The sequence below is a fragment of the Uloborus diversus genome, chromosome 2 (genome assembly GCF_026930045.1).
Source record: "Uloborus diversus isolate 005 chromosome 2, Udiv.v.3.1, whole genome shotgun sequence".
In the NCBI taxonomy this organism is placed as follows: Eukaryota; Metazoa; Arthropoda; class Arachnida; order Araneae; family Uloboridae; genus Uloborus; species Uloborus diversus.
In genome coordinates this window covers 50,581,872-50,599,422 of record NC_072732.1, presented here as the reverse complement: position 1 = coordinate 50,599,422, position 17,551 = coordinate 50,581,872, and the positions used below count along the sequence as shown (strand labels likewise).

General features: G+C 33.8%; 1 protein-coding gene across 1 annotated transcript in view; it reads right to left on the bottom strand.

Moving 5' to 3' along the window:
* LOC129216309 (uncharacterized protein DDB_G0287625-like) overlaps positions 1-17,229 on the bottom strand; it is a 41,975-nt gene extending 24,746 nt beyond the window's left edge. The window contains exon 1 of the mRNA XM_054850519.1: positions 17,125-17,229. Coding sequence (XP_054706494.1) covers positions 17,125-17,229 — 105 coding nt within the window. The remainder of the gene's footprint in view (positions 1-17,124) is intronic.
* Positions 17,230-17,551: the final 322 nt, after the last annotated feature.

Sequence of the window (17,551 nt, the reverse complement as noted above, 5' to 3'; positions counted from 1 at the left end):
ATTTTTAATGAAAATACAGTACAACCTGGTTTATTCGGACTATCTGGAAGCAAAGGCAATCTGGAGAACCGAAAATCAAGATGATCTTAAATAAGCAGACTTACCATTTCTTACAATAAAAACTATGCTTTTAACCAGGGATGCCGAACCCTCTACAGGGTTCATACTCAATTCGGATAAGAAAATTCCATAACTGCATGAAATTTTTCATGACCTTGTTACACAAATATAATGGTACTATTCAGTGGCCACTCTCCAGACTAAATGAAATACCCTGAGATTTCCAGATTTTTCAGAGTAAAATCTCTGAAATTCCAGACACCGTGAAACATATTTCCGATATTTTAATTTGATTTTGAAGCATAATTAAACCACTGTATTATACAACTCATCTATATCTATATATATACACACACACATACGTACACAACTATATGTAACGCCCCACAAGCATTTTTTATTCTTTGCATTCTAAATTAAAATTGCTTACCAAGCACCCCCTTCCCCTATATACTAGTGAGGTAAAGTTTAAAGATATCATGAAAAATATATTTAGAATTTGTTCTTCAGTTTAATTCAGATGGCGTTACAGCCATTTTGCCACATTAACCCGTAACAGGGGAGGTGAAAAAATGGGACATAACAGGGGAGGTGCGGTCACACAGACCGCGCTACTTTTAAATTTTTTAAAAATCGTGTAATTGAACTAATTTCGTGTAATTTGGCATAAATGTTCACTGAACCATTTTCTGCTAAGGGAAAAAATCATTTTTGCGTTTAAAAATAAATTTACGCTCTTTGAGGAAATTTTTCCGGAGCATTAAGATTTTTCGAAAAAAAGGTAAGTTGAAATAAATTATTTAAAACTCATAATAAAAACGAATATAGTATTTATTAATGAATGTACCTTGGCTATTTAATATGTAAAGAATATTTCAGTACCAGAAATTTCGACATTGCACATTACAAAAATTTTTTGACAGTACCTGAATTTGGACAGTTTTGCATCATGTTTCCTACAGTGATTCAGTCCTCATCTTCCCTTAAACAATTATTACAAAGCTTTTGTGTGCATACTAAGCTAACAGGGTATTTACATGATAAACATAAGTATGATGTTTTCCTTTTCTTGAATATATCTCCGCGGACCTAACTTGAGGGCCATGAGTAGTAGGGCCGAAAATAGTTACACAGCCGGGGAGGTGCGGTCTCTCAGACCGCTACTGAAGAATGTAGCGGAATTTCTACCAGATGCACGTGCCAAAAAATAGAAAGAAGCTAGAAGGGTGTTCAAGGTCACAAAACGATAAGCTATTGGCAGAAACCATTCGATCTGACCAAATATGAGTTAAGGGGTGGTGGGGTAAACATTCGAGCGGTCTGTGAGACCGCACCTCCCCTGTTAAGGGTTAATATTTTGTTACATTTTATTTTACTTTATTCATGAATTCATTGCTGCCAGCCTCAAGCTTAAACAAAAAAGTGACTAAAGACACAAATAAAAGTACTAAATGGGGGTTGAAACATAATCAGGAAAATTAAAATTTAAAAAACACAACTCTAGTATCATCCTTTAATTTTTATTGTTTGGCATAACTGTCTTACTTAGTCATAAGATATAAAAATAATATAACCAAATTTACTTCAATTTAAATGAATTTTACCTGCAGGCACATGTACAAAATATTTATTGCCCCAAAATAGCATTAAAAAAAAAAAAACAAAAAAACATTAAACAAATAAATGATGACACATCCTGATTTAATTTCATACCGCATGGGCATTAAAGACTAACAGTATCACCGACAGAGCGGGAAATGCCAGATTCACCCATCTTTTGTATAATTCACTTACCAGAAACTAAATGCTCATTTAAAAAATAATGACCACAATAAGTACCCAGATTTAACGAATTCATCGGGACAGAAATTTTTTGCGATAAATTGAGATTGTTCGTAAAATCGAGGCATGAAAAAAATAGAGAAAAAAATTGCACTCAACTTATAAAAAAAGTAATAAGCAACTGCAAAACATATCTATAATCAGAAAATGCACACTTTTTATTCGGCATTCCGCAATTTATTACACACTAGTTAATTTGAAATTTTAAAGTACTGAGTTACAGATGTTTGACAATTTCCTAGATACTCGACTCAAAAGGGCTCGCTTTCGACTTTATGGAGAGAAGAAAATACTGTGTCAATTACAAACTACTATATAAGCTCTGCTTTTAGTTTCCAGGCCATGTAAAGCATTAGAAAAAGTAAGTTTACATGGGAGTTTTGATTATCGCTTTCTGTATCAGAATCGCCATACATTGGTTGCCCTATCACCCGTCAAAAATTGCTGATTCCAAGAAAAGTCTTTTTCTGCTTTGGACAAAATCGATGTATTGATTTCGAAAACATTATTTTCAACAAAAAAAAAATTCAAATTAACAAAAAAAAAATTGAATTTTGACATCTGGAATTCAAATTATGTTTTTTGCGATCACAAGTGTGTGTGTGTGTATGTAGGCGTGTGTGTTTGTGTGCAGGTATGAGTGTGTGGGCAGTTGTGTGTATGAGTGTTTGTGGTAGGGGGGGAATGTGTATGTGTGTGTAGGCATATGTGTTTGTGTGCGTGTAGGTGTGTATATGTAGATGTCTGTATGTTTGTGTAGGTGTCTGTATGTGTTTGTTTGTACGTGTGTGTATGTGTGCAGGTGTATGTATGTGTTTGTTTGTACGTGTGTGTATGAGTGTAAGTGTAGGGGTTTGGGGTCAAAATGTCGTCACCGAAATGTTGCGGGACAAAATGTCGCGGCCAAAATGTCGCCGGGCCGAAATGTCGCTTGTCCAAAATGTCGCCAGGCCAAAATGTCGCCGGTCCAAAATGTCGCTTGTCCAAAATGTCGCCAGGCCAAAATGTCGCCGATCCAAAATGTCGCCGGCCCAAAATGTCGCCGGGCCGAAATGTCGTCGGGCCAAAATGTCGCCGGGCCAAAATGTCGCCGGGCTGAAATGTCGCCGGGCCAAAATGTCGCCGGGCTAAAATGTCGCCGGGCCAAAATGTCGCCTGTCCAAAATGTCGCCGGGCCAAAATTCGCTCATTCAGTTGGTAAGAAAAATGCAAATGTACAAAAATGCTGTTTAACACCAAATTTGCAGAATAAATGATTACTGCCTTTAATGAATGTCTTCGTTGAAAATGGGACTGGACTAACTGAGTTTCTTGATGAATTCTAAAAAGATTATTCCGTTTTGATTCGCAACTCTCGGCTGTTTTTCAGCAAACAAATAGAATACAAGCGTTACGTTATCTTATTTCTTGTGACTCGCTATCTACCAACTGTAAAACATTCTGACGGCGTTCAGTTCTGACGTTCGATAAATTATTTTAAACTTTTCTTCAAGAATAGTGTGCGTTTGTATGCGACCGATTTTTTGGGGCCATTCTACGTTAAAACCTGTAGCAAGAATTTGAACGATACCCGCAAGTACCCATATATGATTTAGGGCTGCGTGGTTTTTTTGCGTCAATTCGTTCAAGATAGTGGAGTAACTGAACGTTTTCATCGATAGGCGTGACTGTCATTGCTCAAAAAATGATGAACGGAATCAAATAAAATGTTAGGAAGCAGCAGGGGAACAGATTTTGGGGCCAATAACACCAGAGGGTGGAGCAATCGAATGTTTTTTTTCCTTTCTTTTTTATTATCTGTGACTGATATATCTCAAAAAGTAATACAGTAGACCCTCGTTTTCAGCAGGTTTATTTTACGCGGTTTCGATTATACGCGGTTGAAGATTTGACACCTTTATTTTATTCACGCAGATGAGTTTCGGTTTTACGCTGATGCAGCAATGCAAACAGGTAACATTTTCCTCTCTTTCAAAACCCAAGCTCCTATAGATTGCAGATTACTCGTGACAAACTGCATTTTGGTTGCTAATAATCAGGGGCGGCAAATGGGGGGGGGGTCAAGAGGGGGCAGTTGCACCCCCAAATTTTTCACTGAGAATAAGAAAAATGGGTAAATTCAATTTAGATAAACTAAAAAATCATTTGCCTGCAATTTCAGAACAGAAAAAACTGATGGAGAATAATGGTTTGACTTAACTAAAGAAGTAATCTCTTGGATTATCATATGGATTAAATATTTCAAAATTGTGTAATCTATGTTATGATGGTGCATCTTGTATGAGATGCCCGTACAGTGTTGAGACTACGCAATTTTTACACGCAAGCTCCATGCATTTTACATAAATTTAATGTTCATATTATAACTTAATGTTTAGCTAGTAAGTGTTCATTAATTCCCTGTACTAGAAACACATTTAAGCAACTTGATATATTATATGCTTTCATAGAAACTTTTTGTAAAAATATGCTATTTTTGAAAAATTTCCCACATCAAAAGATACTTTTATATCAACAAATATATCTTGAGGCTCTTTACTTGACAATCTCTGAGTAATACAAATGGTATTCAAGAGTTAAACCTATAAAGGCTCCTGGAAGAATTACTGGAAAGCGACTTTCTCTAATGATAGAAAATCTAATGTTATTTTAATATGTATGACTGTTTGAATTTTTGTTTATTTTATTTCCCGTGGAGCGTTTTTTGAATAATGCTACACTCTATCATAAAAATTTCAATCTCAATTATTGATTGACAATTGAAACTCTTAGTAATTTTCGCACTAACGCATACATGAACCAAGTGTGGAACTTTGTGAAAGAACTTTCTATAACAGTTTTTGCTGTATGCCAATGTAGAAGAGGTGACAAAACCCACGTGAAGTTGTAATCAAAATATTAAATTAATACTTTGAATAAAATAATCAATTCAGTTTCTCCAGAAATTGAGGCAGGATTTGATGAGATACATTTCTTTCTGGTATTAAGTTCAATATTATGTAGGTTGGTTATAGAAATCAAAAAAGAAAATATTACACTAATACACTAGCGCAGCCAGAAATTCTTTCTGGAAGGGGGGTTTTTGATCAAAAATACCTTCTGGGGGGAATTTTTTGGTGAAAATTACCTTTTGAAGGGGATTTTTTTGATCAAAACACTTTCATATGCATAAACTACTGCATTAGAATTTGCGTTTATATTAAAACCAATCGCGCTGGGAAGTGTTTTCATCTCCCCCCCTCGCTGCGCCACTGCACTTATAGGAAACATTTATAGAATCAGGGAAGAGAAATTGTTTTGTGAAGTACGACTGTACTTATTAATGACGCAAAATAAATACTAGCCCAATATAAAAAGCTTTATTGGCTATTTTAAAGAGAGAAAAATGAAGGAAGTGTGTTTTTTAACATAAGTTTCTTGCTTTTATTGTTTTTTGTCTGTTTCAATCTGATTAGCTATTTTAAAGATGACTTTTGTGTCTCAGGAGGTTAGAAAATTACTTTCGAAGCGCAATGTGGCGAGCAAGACCTTCATCTTTAGCTATACTGGAAATAAAGCAAAACAAATGGATATTGATTAAATATAGTTACAAAATTTTCCGTTCTTCCCGACCCCAAAAATAGCAGACTAAAACTTTACTGAAAAATAAAAACTAGTACTATTATATTTTGTGAGGTAACTTGTTAAAAAATAAATTTAAAGCTTTGGTCGCAAACATTTTAATTATTCTTAGCAAACCGAAATATTCTTAGCATTAAAACCATTTTATTGTTCCTTCCTGTTAACCAATATTTATTTTATACCGTACTGAGGAAATTCTTTTTCAAGAAACTCGACCCCCCAAACGAAATGCTTAAATGCCGCCCCTGCTAATAATCGAACTTGGGTCCTTGGAGACATTTTATGCGATTGGTTCCAGAGCTTTTTCCATTAGAAGTAAAGTGATTAAACTCACACAGTTCAGAACTCACTGGAAGAAGAGTTTTTAGGAGTGACAAAGGAGATCAAAACCAACGAGGATACCGACTCCGGTGACACACAACCAAAAACGCTCACATTGAAAATTTTGAACCATTCGTAGACAATAGAAATAATCTTTTTTTCTGATTTGTTAGTAAAGGAAGATTTTATCAAGGAAATGACGCAAGTGGTCATGGATGCGTTAATGCTCAGCAAAGAATTAGAGGAAAAATTCTTAATGACTACCAAAAGACTATCATAGCCAGCTCTTCTTCATAAACAGAACACGAAATTAGTTTGTTTTCTTTATGCATATTATGCATAAAAATCGATATAAGTACACATTAAACTTTTCATACAATTAGTCATCACTAGAATGAAGTATTTTTTTATCTACGGAACCTAATCCCTATTTTGAACCCATTCCCTATTTTTGATATTAGGTCTCAATTTACGCGGTTTCGATTTACGCAGCAATTCCGTGGAACATAACACCCGCGTAAAACGAATGTCTACTGTACAAGGGTTAAGACAAAATTTGGTCTACAGGTATATCTTAAAGGGCGAGTTGCTCATTTATTTTTGGCTTCAGTCATCCCAAAAGGATGGATCACCGAATATTTTTTATCGTTTTATGTGACTGCTATATCTCAAGAAGTAATGCGAGGATTCATACAAAAATGTAGTATGCAAGTGAAATTAAACGAAAACAAGCCTTATTTTCGTTCTAAGTTGAGTTTCGTAATCGTTTACGTGAGTCAGTGTAATTAAATAAACAATGAAAAATATACTGAATTTAAATATGAGAGGTTGAGCAAGATATCAATAAAATCTAAATTAGCCGTGTATTCCTCTCATTTTTGTAGCACTTTAACTAGCGTGGGTGTTAAATAAAAACTGAGTTTGCATTCTTATACAATTTGCAAAGCAAAAATTCAATAATTAAAACAGCAATTTTTTCTGAGAGGGAAAAACTTATTTGTTTATTATTATTATTATCAGTATTCTTTTCTTTCTGAATTACCAAGCTATATTGAGTTAGAACTATTACTTTTTGAAACTCATTTTAAAAATAAGTCTAGGTCAAAATTGATCTGAATAATCTCGTTGATATCAGTTATTTCACCCTACATTATGAAATTTTTTCTTTTCTACTTAAAATTGGAAAATGTGATTCAGCTGACAAGCGCTACTTCGCAAGCATGAAAGTATCCTCTTGAAAACCTCTAATAAAATAGCTGTTCTGAAATTGTCCCCCTTGATGTTCTATCGAATATATAAATTTCATGAATGTTGAGAATTGAAAATATTTGTCATCGCGTAGAGTCGTTTTTCAAAAATCTGAGTGAAAGACACCTGTTTTAGCAGTTACGGGTTTCATTGATTTCAAAAGATTTGACGGTGAACATTTCGACGTAATTTCAGAATTTTACTCATAAGACAGAGTTTCCACGGCAATAATCTGTCATCTCTGTTAAACATTTGTTTTGCTGTCCCAAAATCCCGGTCGCAAAGGACACACAAATGTCCTCTCAGAGGAAGGTCTCGAGCAGTCTTGTTAAACTTCTTCAGTTTCATTTCCAGAAAAAGTCTCAGAACAGTTTTGATCTTACTTTAACCAACGTATATCTCACTGAAAACGTACAGTTAGTTCTTTTTTTTCTTTTTTTTTTACGGTTCTTAGGGTGATGTTAAAAAATCTATGAGAGAATTAAATTTCATTAAGATACCTTTCTACTTTATTTCCACCCTGGCCCGTGATTTCGAATTTTTCCAGTGAAAGGGGAGAGGGAGGATAACGGGCATATACCCAATGCAAATTTCATATTATTGCTATAAAAAGCACTTCCACTTGTATATATATAAAAAAAATCCAAAGTCGGGGGCCATTCCGCCTGATCCCCTAAATTACTGACTTGTCGCTAAGATAATAATATGCTAGAGGGAAGGAGTTATTTGTTTTTACTTCATTACTCCAAAAAATACAAACCGCCTATTCTCTTGCCATATTCACAACGCGCCTCACTATTCTTTCATTCGCCTTTAGAACAATTTAGTTTTACTTCCATACCAATTTTTTTGTCTGAATCCTTGCGTTACATCTTGATCCTTTGCGTTACATCTTGAGTATTATTATTAATCAGATTAAACGAGAAAGAGAAATCCGTTGCAGCAGCCTTTCGCATATTTACGTTCGTAATAGTATACAGAAAAACGTATGTTTTTCTGAAAACTATTAATTTTCTGGAATTAATCTGATGTTTACGAATTAAGACAGGAGAAAACGTTTGGAATTTTTGAAGGAACTTACTTTGAAAGGCAATTAATATTCGTTCGCAACTTTTATGCTGAAAAGCATCGACGTACATTTAAATTTTTCGGACCAATTGAACTAGCGAATTTTGGGCCGGCGACATTTTGGACCGGCGACATTTTGGGCCGGCGACATTTTGGACCGGCGACATTTTGGGCCGGCGACATTTTGGACCGGCGACATTTTGGACCGCCGACATTTTGGACCGCCGACATTTTGGACTGGCGACATTTTGGGCCGGCGACATTGTGGACTGGCGACATTTTGGGACGGCGACATTTTGGACCGGCGACATTTTGGGACGGCGACATTTTGGACCGGCGACATTTTGGCCGCGACATTTTGGACCGCGACATTTTGGCCGCGACATTTTGGGCGTATACCAAGTGTAGGATATTGACGCAGCCTGGAGATGGCTTTCGCTAAAGCAGCAGCATCGTGAGGAGCTGGTCGACGGTCATTTTCCCTGACAATTCCAGGCTTTCCCAGAGCATACAAACCCTGTACCTGCCCTTTTTTTTTTCTGAGCAATCCGAATTGCTTATTATCCTCACTTGACCGCTATTGAGGTACACTGCGATGCAAAAGTTTAGACAATGACGTTCTTCAGCGGTAGAATTTAGAATTGCGATAGTAGAAATACAAAAGTCTGCAAACAAATTCAAAAACTCTTTTGAAATACTATAACCAAAATACAATTGTTTGATATGCTTTAACAATACTGTTTTGGATAAAAATATAAATTTCCTTTATGAAAAAGTTTAGACACTATTACGAGTTTCTGTGAATTTTTTTTCGTATATGCAAATTTAAAAGAGATGACATCACAGACCTCTTGTACTTAAGGTCTGCCAACGATAACACTTGGTAGTCGAGATGCCACGAGCTGAACAGATTAAAGCGGATGAGGTAACTAAGATTTGGCAGTTGAAAGCTGAAAGTAAGCTTATTCCTGAAATTTCGGCTATTATTAATAGATTAAAGAAATCTATTTATCGAGTTTTAGCAAGTCACTGCAATTATAAAGCAAAACGCAGATCTGGGAGGCCGCGTGTGACGAATAAACGGGATGATCGTCAGATCCGAAGACTAGCAAGTACCCAACGAATGACTGTTCGTGAAGCTCAAAGCTCCTCGGGGCTTTCGGTATCAAAGGATGCGATTAGTAGACGAATTTTGGAAACAGGGACAATGGTTCACTGCAAAATGAAAAAGAAACTAGCTCTAAAGCCACATTATAAATCACAACGAATGTTGTGGGCTCGAAATCATATGTCATATGGATCTAAATGGATATCAGTAATATTTAGCAACGAAAAAAAGTGGAATCTGGATGGTCCAGATGGCTGGACATCGTGCTGGCATGACTTACGGAAGGAACCCAGATGTTTTTTTAGTCGCTGACAAAGTGGTGGCTCTGTGATGGTTTGAGCAGCGTTTTGCTACAATGGACAAGTGTCTTTGACCTTTACCAGTGGTTGCCAAACATCACAGCATTACACTAAGATACTAGAGGATAATCTCCTACCATTTGCTGAGCTTATAGGGGACCCTCAGTGGGAATTTCAGCAAGACAATGCTTCGATTCACACTGTAGAAAACACAAACTCTTGGTTAAATTCAAATAATATAAAAGTTCTCAAATTGGCCAGCGTGTAGCTCAGACCTCAACCCTATAAAGAATCTTTGGTGCACCATGTGTCGCAAAGTTTACAGCAATGGTAGACAATACACCACAGTATCGGAACTTAAGGGGGTCCGGGACACAAAAATCCTCAAATTTTGCAATTTTTTTTTATAATTTGAAAAATTGCTCCGTTTTTTTCTGCTTAAGAGGACGTTTGAATCTTGTTTCTACCTTAAATAGAACGAAAGTTATAGTAATTTTTGTTGCATGCATCTAACGAATGTGTACATAACTTTAAAACTTTAAACGCGTTTTTCTCCATGATGCAATTTTTCCCGATTTCTTGCATTCAAACTCTTATAAGTCAGGAACCGATAGAGATAAAGTAATGAAACTTGGAGCATATCTTTTTCAAGCAATTTACTTTAATTTTTATTCGGCGACTTTGAAAAAAACGTTTACTTCAAAAATTATGATTTTTTTAAAAAAAAGTATCTTCGAATTTTTCGAAATTTTTCTTCAAATATTTTTTATTTTTTATTGAATCAATATTTTTAAAATCGCCGAATAAAAATTAAAGCTTAGATATTTGTGGATACTTTTTTGAAAAAAAATTGAAAATTGACCAACAATATTTTGAGTTATAGCAATTTAAAGCAACCCCATTTTTTTGAAAAAAACTACTTAAATTTAAATAAAAAAATATTTTTTTTTCATATTTATGTTATGATTTTGCTTATTAAATAAATGATGAATCAGTTCAAAAAATTTCAAAACTCTAAAGTACATAATAAAAAAATTTTCAAAATGTGTCCCGGACCCCCTTAAGAGATCTATTGAGGAAGTATGGTACGAAATTGAGCCCCAAACCAAGCAAGATTTAGTTTCTTCGATGGAAACTCGTATTTATGAACTAATAAAGAAGAATGGATGCACTAGCAGGTTTTAAAACTGTTTTATTTAATTTTTATTTTGTTTGTGTCTAAACTCTTGAGACAATATTAATTTTTTGTTACAATGTAAAAACTTGTAAAATGCACAAGTCAACTTTTCATTGCTATAAATATTTTATAGTATGCATAGAACCTTACACTAAAGTAGTCTTAGGAAAACTGAATAAATAGATTTTGAAATCTGTGTGAATTTGCTTATTGTCTAAACTTTTGCGTCGCACTGAACCAGTTCCTTTTTGAATGTTCCCATGTAATGATCATCTGTAGTAATATATAAGGCAACACCTCATCCACATTTATAATGTATTTCAATTGTTAAATGTATTTATTTCATTTTACACAAACTGCCGAAAGGCGACACCTCATTGCTGAAAATTAAAAGACTCACAAGATCGGGTTTGATAGATTTTTAAATAAATTGAGTGACGAGTTCCAGCATTCAAAATAAAAGGGCCCGAAAGGCTCATTGCCAGACGCAGTTTTAATCTGGTTTTTTAACTAATCATGAAATTCAAAGACTTGAGATACATCTTAACACTTTCAATGTTTTCAAAAACTTGAAAATGAAGCTTTTAATCTCAAGTAGCTTTCAAAGCTTTTAAAAAGCATATGAACTATGATATAAAACTAACAAAAAAGTTACATCATTTTAGGGTTATTCTCACAGAAACAATCATTTTCATAATAATTTACAAATACAGTCGGACCTCCTTATATCGAAGTAGCAAATTGTCAGGAAAAAAATTTGATATAGAGAAACGATCCTATTTTATCCTAAAAGTACCCTAAAACATTAACTTTAAAGCTAATTTACGTGTATGAAACTCAATTTCTAATAGATACGAGCATCGGATTAAATAAAAGTTAATAATTAAAAAAATAACAGAAATTACATTTTTGCGTCTTCATACATCTTCATTCTTCTTCAATTCAAACTTGATCCGCAACATTACGGGATTTTCATTTCGACAATGTAATCGAAAGAAAAGTAAAAAATCAATCTACTTAACTTGAATGATTTTTACTGCAGCTAAAAAGGCCAGGAATTATAATCAATAGACAAAAGGGAGAACTTGAAACTGATTTTACAATGTTACTGGTTAGAATTAAGACTTGAAATAAACTTGAGGGAATTTAAGAGCTCCAGAACGAAACAACAACCTATCTACACACCCCTCAACCACAGATTCCTTATGAATTTCGTAGCAACTTTTAATAAACATAATATTCTCCCCTTACCTACATTTTCCATGAGACAAACAGTCTAAAGCGAAAAAAACTTATGAACGTCTCAAAAAAAATTCGATAAATAGAGATTTTTTCGATATATAGAAACAATTTTTCTATGTAATAAACATAAAAATTTGCTGGGATCAGTATATAGAAAATTTTGATATGTGGAAATTTAATGCATGAATTTTTGACAGTATTTACAATTTTTTTTCTGCAATAATTTACAAATATTTTATGACTCATACATATTTTTAAAGGTTCAAATACTTTTCAAGTTAGAGTTTAACAAGATCATAAAAAGTAAAATTGCTATAGTTGATTTTAAATGTCTTTAATGCAAGTCTGAAGTACCCAAATGTCACTTCCTCACTTGTCCTCACTGTTAGTAAAAAATAGGCAAAAATTATTTCTAAGCAAGCAAACTGAGTTAACATTTTTGTGGTTTTTATTTCAAAGTATTGGAGCATTAAAGTTTAAAAAAAAATTTAACTACATAATTAACTCTCGTAATTATTTTTAATTCTGTCCAAAGCGGTTGATGTCATTCCCTCATAACAGTGAATTTTCTTCCCAGAATCTCAAGGAAATAAATTTTTTTTCCACAAAAAGTGTGGTACGGTAAATACAGGTTAGAGCTGGAATCCCAGAAAAATATTGCAACATATTTGCGTCTTAAATTTGTCGGAAATTATTAATTGGAAGCTATATGAAAGCATAAAATTAGAGAAGGGTTTTTGCATCTGTCATTCCGTCACATCTCTTTTTATAGAAAAATAAAATAAAACAATGCATGAAAACTGAATAATCATAAGTTCCTTCCCAGTTTGAGAATATTTTTAATACTAGAGAAGTCGCGTTTCCTTTTGTTACGCTAGTGCTCGCGCTTTGGTCTTTTCCCCGCTGTAGCGATCCGTGAGACAAAAGCAAAAGAAAGGAAGTGCTGGGGAGAAAATGACACCTGACTAGGATGGCGCGCTATTGGTCTAAATGACCAACATACATTTCCAAAAGCTATGCAACCTTGGAATACCGAAGAAAATTCTCAGAACTAAGTGTGTGGGCTGGGGAGAGTCTGACATTCAACTACACAGATGGGCCCAATTATTAGAATAAGGGGTGGTGGGGTAGAGCGAAATATCTGACAACGGGCGGGGAATCGACCAAAGCGTGACTTTTCTAGGGTTAAGCAAATAAATTCAAATATCAGTTAGGTATAACAACTAGAATTTAATTTTAATGAATTTGTCATTCCCTTACTAGTGAGGGAATGATGCCTAAGTTAATTTATAATGCTGAGGGTATGTAAAATGCTATTTAAAAAATATTTTTGTTTAACAGGACCAATATATCTATATCTAAAACAGGTTTTATCTGCTTCTACCCACTTTAACTTTTCTGAACTTAAAAAGCTCAAGATGACTGCTTTTATGAGAATGACCCTTTAAGGATATCGTATACATTTTGACTATAGAAAATAAATCTTTTTCGTATATAAAAAAATATTTTAAACACTACCTCTTTTAATGTACCTTTATATGCAGTTACTGTAATATTCAAAAAATAAATACTGGTACTAAATTAAGAGTCACTTACAGGAAAAACACCAGGTCTTCGTCTCACAGGCTGAATATTCTTGCCATTTTTTCTCCAACCATGACCAGTGCCTTGGGAATGATTTGATCGATCAGACTGAATAAAAGGTATATGATTGGTTGTAGAGTTATCACATGAATTCACAACATGGCGTGGTTCATGAAAATTATTTTGAGTAAACGGTGCCTAGAAATAAAAATGAATTTCTCAATTTAAAGCTAAGAAAGAAGCATTTTAACTTTGATAAGAAATCTTACATTGAAAATTAAAAACATATAAAGAGCTTTGTTCTGCTTTTCTATACTTGCAGCAATAAACTAGTGAGAAATGTCCCCATTCCTTAAGCTGGCACTATTTTTAAGGAACCATTTTTTGGCACCAGATGCCACCAAGCCTGAAAATAAAAGACTTTGAATTTGAAGCCTGTAACTTGCAATACAAATTACAGGCATGTGACCTGAAAGTTCATATGCAAGAAATTTATTACTTTTTCTTGCAAATGATCCTTTATTTTCTTGCGCTGAAGAGGTGAGCTTGTATCTTTAAAACAAGTTTCAGATCAGTAAGAAATATGAACACCGAATTGGTTTTATTTTTGCGCTGTATATATTTTGTCAAAATATAAAGTGAAAAAAAACTTGAAGCAAAGTTGAAAAACTTTTTTTTTTTTTTTTTTTTTGTGAAAGTAGCTAAGACAAACTTAATCTCTAGTGTCTTGTTGCTGAATCATTTACTATAACTATATGAGCATACTTTAGAAGAGCTTGATTTTTTTCTGCAAGTTAATGTTTTCAAATTAAAATAGTATTAATACTAACTCTAAAGCACCATTTCAGTCTCTGTACACCGCAAGAAATATGCGAATGAATATAACAAGAAAAAACAAAAAATTTTGACACTGAAATATATGGGATGGAAAAATTTCAGAACAAATAACAATATTTTAAAATCTTTCAGAACACTTGATAATTTTTCAGGAATATCAGGATAATAATGATCCCTGTTATTGTAAGCAATTAATGTGGTTGAGTTTTGTGGCTTATATTAATGACAATGTTGCTTCAAGTTAAAAAATACACTAGTGTTGCAATGTATATTAATTTGGCTAGATGCAAATGCTGGCATGTTTTGCTATTTTTCATTTTTTTTAATATACGCCTTAAATTGATAATGAATCATGCCTTTTTTAGAATCATAAAAAATTATGTCATATTCTATACTATTATAACTCAAATTTGCATACTAACTTCGAGTACAGTCGAAACTCGTTAAACCGCCAACCTTAGTGACAGGCCAAAAGTTGGAGGAAGTCGAGGGTGGCGATTTAACGAGTTTTCCCCAATTCTGTACAAATGCATGTTTTCATGAAAATATATTTCAAAGCACTCATGCATTTCCTTTTTCCAGAATAACTAAAAAATAACAGCATTAGGTTTTTCTACAGTGTGTTCTTAGGATACCATTTTGTTCATCCAGAATTAGAAAAATAATACTGTGTGGCAAAAAAAAACCCTTTCAAACTGCTTCTGACATTTTGCCGGCCGATTCTTATGTAAAATGACTCCCTGGATCTGAATATGACATCCGTTCCACCCCTATACGTACCAATTTTTCTTTTAAGGTCCCCCAACTTTTTTAAATTTTCCTTAGTTTCAGAGCAATTATTACTTTTTTTTTTTTTTTGAGGTTAAAGGAGTTTTATATTGACCGCTAACATAGTTTTGGCAAGCAAGAGAAGTTCAAAGTTCAAGATCATGGACACAGAGAGCAAAAGGGAGGAATTGGGAGGTATACCCCCCCCCCCCCCCCAAAAAAAAAAAAAATTAGAAAAATCACAAAAAACTATCTTTTCATTCTGCTTTTTAAAAAAATTTGGTGCAAAATGAGAGTATAAGACTTGTTCCTATGACTCCCATTACCAAAAACATTTTCGCGATTCAAAAAAAAATAAAAAACAAAACTATCTTGTGAATGTCGCACGTTGCAGACGAGTTGAATGCAGGTCTTCATTCAAAAACATTCTTCTGGCAGATTCTTTAAAAATGACGCCTTGTTTCCAAATACGACCACCTTCCCCCAATCACGCCCACCTTTTTAGAAACTCCCCCCTCCTCTGATTCAGAGTCATTTTTTTCAATTTGGAGGGGGAAAAGAGCATTAAAATAAACAGTAAAGATTATTCTGAATGACTAGAGATGTGCAAAGCTCAAAATCTTGTGCATGTGTAGCAAAAAAGAAAACTTAGGGAACTTGGAAAACAAAAAAGAGCCCGCTCTCCCTCCCCCCAACACTCTGCAGCAAAAAAACTCTCAAATGCTCCTGAGGCTATTCCGGCTGATTCTTCTGCAAATTGACCCCACAAATCTGAATATGATCTCCGTTTTTCCCCTACACATACCATTTTTGTAGAAAAGCCCCCCCCCCCCCCACTTTTTTAAATCTTCCTTAGTTTTCGATTTATTATTTTCCTTTGGAAGAGAAAGGAGCATTATATCAACCGCTAACATTGTTTTGGTGGGCAAGAACGGCTCAATGTTCAAAATTATGAACACTGATAACAAAAAGGGAGACTTGAGGAGATTATTTGGGGGAGGGGGTATCCACCCCATAAATCTTTTAAAAAAATCAGCAAAAACTATTTTTTTATTTGGCTTTTCTACATAAAGATGTTCATAACATTTCTTTCTGAGAATGTGGGATAGTTTCAATGATTCCAATGTCCAAAAAATTTTTCGCAATGTCAAAAAAAAAAACATATCACACATAAACATTTTAAAATTTACAGCTGATGCACTTGTTTTATTAACGCTATTATGCATTATAATTTATTCTAACGCTCATTTGATTTCTTGACACACTTACATAAACTTCAACTGATCTTACTTTTTTTATTTTCACTTTAAAATATTTTACTATTAATTGTATATATACATATTTATGTACGCTATTTTAATATTAAAATATTACTTACATATAGGAAAAATTTATATAATTATTTATTATTTTCAAACTTCAAATTTTTAACTCAAAACTTTCAGTTTACTGATGAAGTGGCCAAAATGGACAAAATGACATTTTGCCCCGGACGGGTTTTTCCGAGGTGGACAAAAAGAGACAACCCTGGAGATAAATAAAACCAGGGGGATATAAAGAAGAAAATGACAAACAAAAAAAAACATAGAAAATCAAGGATCTGACGAAAAATCTCATGTCTGATCTTGTTAATTTTGAATTTTTCCTAAATTCTGTCACTTCCAAAGTGATATTACTATACTTGGAACTTGTTTAGTTTGTTTATGTTTTGCACCAAAGATCATCTTTGCTTCCTACTGGGGCAGTGAATGTACTAATCAGACAAGGTACAGCAAATTCTACACCACTAAAACGCTACCCGTTACATATATTACACATTGAAATTTCTTTTCATGTTTCAACCAACAATATGAAAACATAAACAATAAACACAGCCGATTATTTGACTAATTAAGTCTTTCTAAAAACACTTATGCTAGACACGTATTTAGGCAATGTTTATAACTTACTTTATCATTTTGCGTAGAACGTTGCTTTAAGGTAGCCAAAGCAGCAAGACGCAGAGCCGATAGTTCTTCATCTTCTTCAAAATCTTTTTTAATTTCGCTATCCATCTTTAATTTACTAAAAGTAAAAGTAAAACGTCATTAAACAAAAAAAAAAAGTTCAAGTTAAATTGTCAATAACCTAAACAAGAAACATTTTTTTAGTAACAAACCTTCAGAAAATGTCGATCATACGTTATGTAAACAAAAACATTTTAATCCTTTTTAAGCAAAATCATCAAGAAAAATCATTTATGCATCAAAACATAATGCGAAACAAAATACAGGCCAAAAAGTATACGCAATCGCTAAAAGCAAGAGGAAAACAATGAAAAGACATTTGAACTTTTTGTAGGTTACATTAAAGGAAATTTAGATACTCGAAGCGAAA